The sequence below is a fragment of the Bison bison genome, unplaced genomic scaffold, assembly GCF_000754665.1.
Source record: "Bison bison bison isolate TAMUID 2011002044 unplaced genomic scaffold, Bison_UMD1.0 scf7180017864223, whole genome shotgun sequence".
NCBI classification, from domain to species: Eukaryota; Metazoa; Chordata; class Mammalia; order Artiodactyla; family Bovidae; genus Bison; species Bison bison.
This window is the reverse complement of record NW_011494795.1, coordinates 505,143-512,382: the sequence shown is the minus strand read 5'-3', so window position 1 is coordinate 512,382 and position 7,240 is coordinate 505,143. Positions and strand designations below refer to the sequence as shown.

General features: G+C 55.8%; 1 protein-coding gene across 1 annotated transcript in view; it reads left to right on the top strand.

Annotated features, from left to right (window-relative positions):
• Positions 1 to 4,837: 4,837 nt before the first annotated feature.
• ARPC1B (actin related protein 2/3 complex, subunit 1B, 41kDa) overlaps positions 4,838 to 7,240 on the top strand; it is an 8,520-nt gene continuing 6,117 nt past the window's right edge. The window contains 3 exon segments of the mRNA XM_010845736.1: positions 4,838 to 5,716; positions 6,422 to 6,526; positions 6,954 to 7,176. Coding sequence (XP_010844038.1) covers positions 5,653 to 5,716; positions 6,422 to 6,526; positions 6,954 to 7,176 — 392 coding nt within the window. The 5' untranslated portion in view covers positions 4,838 to 5,652.

Sequence of the window (7,240 nt, the reverse complement as noted above, 5' to 3'; positions counted from 1 at the left end):
GCCCCTCTCTCTCCGGCGGCCCAGGGGCCGCGGCCAGGACTGGGGCAGGGCCGGGACCTCGGGGCGGCGACGGTGACACAGAGGTTTACTGGCATGAAGCAGCCTTAGCGGGCCCGGTGCAGTCGCGGAGCTGGAGGGCTCTCCGTTTCATCTGGGCTGTCCCGGGAACCCCTCCCGCCTGGCGGCCACTGCTACCCGGTGATTAAGAGCACCCTGGCTGGCAAGGTCTTCCAGACCAGAAGCTGCTAAGAGCGCCAGGGTCTTCCTTCACTGGCTACTGACCTTAGCAAGCCGCCTAACCGCCCTGGGCCACAACTTTACTTACCTGGAAAATGAGGAACTTTCAAGCTGGGAGGCTTACATGTGATCATGTGTGTAAGACACTTGGCAGCGTGCCAGACACACACACGGGCTAAATGTGCGCTGTTATTGTCCTTGCTTTTATTATAAGGCCTGCCTATATGCTTATCACCTCTGAGATTTAGGGTCAGAATCCCACACGGTGCCATTTTAGGTGCTGGGTGACTTGGCGCAGTTTGCTTTTTGTCTGCATCCATTTCCTACTCTACAACATGAAGGTTAAAACAAACACTAGAAGAGTTCTTGGGCTTCTCTTAGGGCATACAAAAGAATGTATGTCAAAGTCCTGGGTAAATTCTGGGCATTTAAAGAAGCCAAGTAAATTAGTTACGTATGTGTATGTAATCCACATACATCTTATCCCAACGTGTTTGCTGTTTCTCTTTCCATGTTTGTAGTCATCTGCATTTTTCTGTCTTGTCACCATTATAAAGAGAGTTACTATGAACATGTTGGCTTTAAAAAAAAAAAAAGGCAGTGGCTGTGTTTTTTAGCATTGAAATGAATTTATGCCACAAAAAAATGTTAACAATTTTTAAGTTCCTGTTAATGTTATTTTGTTCCATTTGTTTCCACCTGGTTGGTTTGGAATCGGATGTTACCAAACTGCCCTTCAGAGAGACTTACAAATCAGCAACAAATGAGAATTTCTCCATAGTCTTGCCAGCATTGAGTTTCATGTGTTTGGGGGTTTTGTTTGGTCTGTATTCTTCTAGCTAAAGTTTCATGGTGCCTTAGGATGATTTTCACTTGTCTTGCTTGACTTGACTTTGCCTGGCTTGTAAGACCTCAGCGGTGGAGTTGGGGAGGAGGGATCGGTTGGTCTGTTGGGGTGACTAGGGTTGTTCCACACACAACAGGAAGTTGAGTAACAGCTCAGCACCAGTGCAAAATGGCTTGCTGGCAGCTCCCTCGGGTGGCTGAGCTGGGTGGGGACTTCCCTGAGTGTCTGTAGAGCAGAGTTCTTCGCTCCAGGCAGCTCCTGCCTAGTTCAGCCTCAAATGCAGCCAAACCTCTGGATGCAGAAAAGGCCGGGCTGGCAAAGCTTCTCTGGAAGCAAGACAGGACGTACACCCAGTGCCTCGTCCAGCCCCAGCCTTTTCTGGACAGAGATGTGGGGAAGCATTGGCAGGGAGCACCCCGTCAGTATCGAGAGAATCGGGATGTGAACCCAGCGTGTAGGGAAGAGACGTGAGGCTTGAGACCCTTGGCTGAGCAGCTGGGAGCTTCACCTGGTTTGCTTTGCTTTGGAAGGGAGCTGTATTCTCCCCAGATCCTCACAGAGGACCTTTTAAATGAAAGATCCCCAAGCTTTTCTGATCATGGACCCTATCAGGAAAAAGCCTTGAGCACATACTCCCCAGTAAATATTTACAAGTTGCATATATGTACCAGTGAAATAATAGGGCTGGTCTGTAAGGAATAAACTAAGATAGATGTGATTCATTCATGCAATCACAGTCAAGGAATATTTACTGAGCACCTACTATGTGCTGGGCACTCTGATTGGTACTGGGGAAGCACTTACAAACAAAACAAATACCCCTGTGCCCATGGAGTGTATGTCCCCACCCTGGTATGTGGTCCTTGGCACCCCCTGCCTGGACACCCAAAGCTCCTCCAGCCTTCAGGCTGCTGTCCCTTCCCTGCACCCTCAAACCCCAGCCCTGGGTGATTCCCCCATCCATTCATCCTGAGCACCACCATATGCCAGACACGGGGGAAGTGCTACCTGGAGCACAGAAAGATCCTGGCTCCAGTTGGTAGCGGGCAGCTCGGAGCCAGTGGGGTAGCGGTGGAGTAGGGGGAGTCTGTTGGGGTTTGGCCGTGCTCCCCCAGACTCACTGTTTCCAGGGTGATGGGGGCACGGAGCACTAGTCATGGGGTCTCAGTTGCAATGCCATCCCCAGGGTCCTCTCCTCTCTCTTTGTCCTCGACAAGCAAGTGGGTCCACAGAGCTGGCTCAGAGGCAGGGTCACAGGGATAAGTGGGTGAGTGTCCCCGGGGCCATGGCCTCATCCCGCCTTAGTCTCCACCAGAAGGCAGCACTGCAGCATTGCCTTGTCCACATCCTTGGGCAGAGCAGCCCCCAGGGCACTTTCCTCTGGGGTGACTGGCGAGCAGTGGCACCCACCCCCAGCCCCTTGGCAGGGCGGAGATTTCCCTGGGAATGATGAAGGCACAGTTCCTATGGCTGGTGGCCTGGTGTGAAGGCTGCTTTCCTGGGTCTGATCACACAGAATGATCCCCTGACCCAGGAGCCAGGAGGCTGAGCCCCAAGGCTACAGTGGCTGGAGAAGCCACACCCCTCCCTGGGCTCCCACTTCCTCAGTTGTAACATGTGGGGGTTGGGAGGCCCTGCTGGCTTCAACAGCTTTGCAGAAGTTATGAAAAAGGGGAAACACGTCTGTCTTCCTCTTTCCCACTCCTTTCAGCTGCACCCCCTCGCTGCTTTAAGGTGTGGGTTAGTAGACGAGGGAGTATCCCATCTGAATTTATACTGAGGTGTGACTCGCTGACAGGTGTGCTCTGAGCCTGCCTGTCCCACTGCGCTACCGTACCTCCCTCTCACACTGAGAAATTTTGGGTCCCAGGAAACAAATGGCCAGGGCTCCCCGAGTCCTCTCAGCTGTGTTATCTGTCCTCTGCAGACCCAACCTCTCCATCTTCATAGCCTGAAACCCTGAAATGTCACTAGACTGTTAGGAGTCCGGCCCACAGGTCTGGACACTGTCACCAAGAGCCCACAAGGGCAGAGGTACCCGGCCACACAGCAGGACTGGGACAGAACCAGGAAGTCAGGTTCTGCTCTGAGTCCCCAGGACGCCTGGGGCTGCAGCCATGAGGCTTCTTTCCTTCTGGGCCACCTAGGGTGAAGGGCTCCAGGATGGTCAGCCTCCCCTGGAGTCAGGGGCCAAGAAGAACCCGGCTGGCGTTTGAAAGTGGGCATCTAACCTTATACCTCCACCCCCCACCACCACCACTGGTGACCTAGGGGAAAGTAGGGCAGATAAGCACAGCTTAGCGGACAGGCCTGGTGCACCCACCCTGCATCTTGGCATCTGCGGTGTAGACATGGATGACCCCCTGCCTGCCCAGCCCGGATGCAGCAGAAGCACTGGGGAAACCCCGTCTGGCCCGCTGACCTAGGCCTGTGGCTCCCAGGCACCACTTCCGGGGTCTTTACTGTACACAAAAGAGGCCTTATAAGGAGACAGAGGCTGGGGAGGCAGCTGCCCTGGGAGCTGTGTGTTCGTGTTTGTGTGTGCAAGGCTGAGCACACGTGTGTGTGTGGGAGCAGTCATGCGTGTGCAAGGCTAACCATGCACGAACGTGTGTGGCCTCAAGCCTGGCTGTGAGTGTCCACTTTCTTTCTTAGCAAAGGCTGCCCGAGGACCCACTGGGTCTGGGGCTGAGGGACCAGGCGGGCCCTGCCCCGTCCTGTCTGTGCACCTGTGCGCGCCTGGCCGCTGCTGCCTTGGGAAATTTGCAGGACTTCCTGCTATAAATTAAAGTGGGATTTGTGGTCGCTGAGCACCAGAGTCCCCAGCAGCACAGTGGGTGACACCGCAGCTCGATAGGCCCCAACTCAGCGCTGTTCCTCCCTCAGGGGTCTTGGCTGAGACCCCTGCTGGGGGCAGAGAGAGACCCCAGGGTTCCAGCAGCAGCCAGGGCCATCAGGGCTCAGGCCTGGGCTGAGAAGTGGCCTTCCCAGGGCCCAGCCTTGGGCCACAAACCTCCCGGTCAGATGGGGGAGGTGGCTGAAGGCCTGGGGACACCCAGACATGGGGGGGTGGGGGTGCTGCAGGTCTGGGCAGGTGGCCTCCCCCCCTAAACCACCGCCTCCACAGCCGTCATCTGGGGTTCAAGTCGAGAATACAGGAGGGCTTAAAGCTGGTGAATACAGAGCGCTCAGGAAATGTTGCTTGGCCTTTTTTTTTTTTAACATTTAAAAAAATAACTTACTCAGGCTGGATGCTAATGGCAGTAAACAACTGTGTTCATCAAATATTTATCGAGCACTTATATGTGCCAAGCATTTAGGCGCCGGGGATTGCAGTGCGAACAAGATGGCCAGAAGTATATGTCTCCATCAAGCGAGTTACATTCCAGCAGGGGAAAAAGACACCGCAGAATAAAGGAGGACAATGCAACCTGTGCTCAGTAGGGTTATCTGAGGGGAAAACAAGGGACTTGAGAGTCCCTGGGACTGCAAGGAGATCCAACCAGTCCATCCTCAAGGAAATCAGTCCTGAATATTTATTGGAAGGACTGATGCTGAAGCTGAAACTCCAATACTTTGGCCACCTGATGTGAAGAGCTGACTCATTGGGAAAGACTGACCACGGGAGGATAAGGGGACAGCAGAGGATGAGATGGTTGGATGGCATCTCTGACACGATGGACATGAGTTTGAGTAGGCTCCGGGAGTTGGTGAAGGACAGGAAGGCCTGGTGTGCTGCAGTCCATGGGGTCGCAAAGAGTTGGACACAACTGAGCAACTGAACTGAACTGGGAGAGTCTGGGGCTGGGGCGGGCGGCAGCCTGGCTTAGAAAGTGGCCTTGGACCCAGACTTGAATGGCAGTGGGGAGGGCGGGAGCCATGTGGGCATCTGGGATAAGAGCTTTGAAGGCTGAGGGAACAGCCTATGCAAAGGCCTGAGGTGCGTGTGTCCAGGATCAGCCCCCGCTGGGAGGCCCACCCTACACAGGTGAAGCATGCCGAGGGCCAGCACATCCATTCTAGACCAAGAGTTGCTGTTTCATGAACACCTACTATGTGCCAGGCGTGATGTGTTGTCTTATTTCACCCTCTCAAATCTCCGGGAAAGCGGGGGAGGGCAGGATTCCTATTTCCATTTTGCAGATGTGGAAACCGAGGTTCAGAGAGGGCGAGTGACGTGCCGGGGTCACACAGCTGGCAAGCAGCGTGGCTGGGCTCCACCCAGGGCTCCCTGTGACTCTGGGAGGCTGAGGCGGGGAGGGAAGGGGTTCAAGTTCACTTTGGGTCTTTCCAGATGAGTAGGAGTTTGCTGGACAGAACGGGGGGAGCATTTGGCGGCATGGAGAGGGTTAGCACGTGGAACTGGCCTCCCAGGACCATCAGGCTTGACCTTCCCTGCAGAGGGAAAAGAGCACACGCGAAGGCCAGCAGGCCTGGCGTGCTCCTGGAGGGGGACGGCGCTCCACCTGCAGGGAAACTGAGGCACAGGTGATGACACCCTCCCCCGAGGCCAGAAGGGATGCTGACCTGCATTCCCTCCCTGTCTTGGGCACAGAAGCCAAGCAGCCATGGCCTATCACAGCTTCCTGGTGGAGCCCATCAGCTGCCACGCCTGGAACAAGGACCGCACCCGTGAGTCCCCGAGGCTCCCTGTGCCAGCTGCACCCCTGCTTCACCCCTGACCCTGAGATCCTGAGTGTCAGGAGAGAAGGGACCCCAAGCAGGGCAGCCAGGCGAGCGGGCCTTGAGGGTCAGAGACCAGAGGGCAGCCCCGCCTGTGCTGGGCACTACTGTGGGCACAGGGCAGGTAGCCTGTCCTCTGCTCGTGAGGGTTTGGGGGTGGGAAATGTGGCCTGCAATGAAATGAGCTCCAAGGGAACAAGCAGAGTAAGGGGAAAGCGAAAGGGTGGCCCGTGAGGCCTTTCGGGGGAGGTGGCGTTTGCACGGAGACCCGAAGGAAGTAAGGAAAGTCAGCATGCAAAGGAGGTGAAGGAAGTCAGCGTGCAAAGGCCAGGGTGGGTGCAGCGACCCCAAGGGTCATCAGGAACAGCCCAGAAACCGTGGCTGGAGCCTAGTATCCCCAGGGGGCAGAGCTGGGTGGGGGCGGGGGGAGGCAGGGAGAGCTGCAAGACTGCCTTAGGGATGTTGGGGGTAGTGGGCACAGGTAAGGAGTGGCCAAGTCCTGGGGAGGTGTTCCAAGGAGGAGGCCGTCCAGCGGGACCTGAGGCAGAGGAGAGGCCAGTAACGAAGGACAAGGTACTGCCCAGATGGCCCGTGAAGAGGGGGACTCATGGCAGGGAAGAGGAGTCTGAGCATGTCCGCCCGTCTCTCCTGCAGAGATCGCCATCTGCCCCAACAACCACGAGGTGCACATCTATGAGAAGAGTGGGAACAAGTGGGTCCAGGTGCACGAACTCAAGGAGCACAACGGGCAGGTGACAGGTGGGTTGGGCTGCTGGGATCACCCTCCTGAACGAGGGCAGGGCAGGGCAGAGCCAGGCCGTCCACCTATTCTTAGGTAGGAGAGTTTGGGTTGCAAGCATTGATACAGAACCCTGATTCAGACTGGCTTAAGTTATAAAGCAGTTACATGGATGAGTTCATGTTACTGAAAAACACAGAAGTTTGAGGGCTTCAGGAAAGGCTTGATCCAGCACATCAGCATTACCAGGGACCCATTTCTATTTTTGTCTCTTGGCTTGGCCTTCCGGTGTGTTTACTGATAGCTGAGAGAGCTGTAACACCCCCAGTGAACTCTAGCAGCACCCCCTGATTCAATCCTGATTGTGACCTCGAAGCCCCTCTGTGGATACTGTCGAGCCACCTCTGCTTGGATGGCCCCAGCCTAGTCCTTCCTCCCACCCCACAGGCATTGACTGGGCCCCAGATACTAACCGCATCGTGACCTGTGGCACAGACCGCAACGCCTACGTGTGGACGCTGAAGGGCCGCACGTGGAAGCCCACGCTTGTCATCCTGCGCATCAACCGCGCCGCTCGCTGTGTGCGCTGGGCCCCCAATGAGCAAAAGTTCGCTGTGGGCAGTGGCTCCCGTGTCATCTCCATCTGCTATTTCGAGCAGGAAAATGACTGGTGGGTGCCTGGGCGGGGTCAGAGTGGGTTTGGAGGGACCTGGGGCTTCAGACCAACAGGTGGT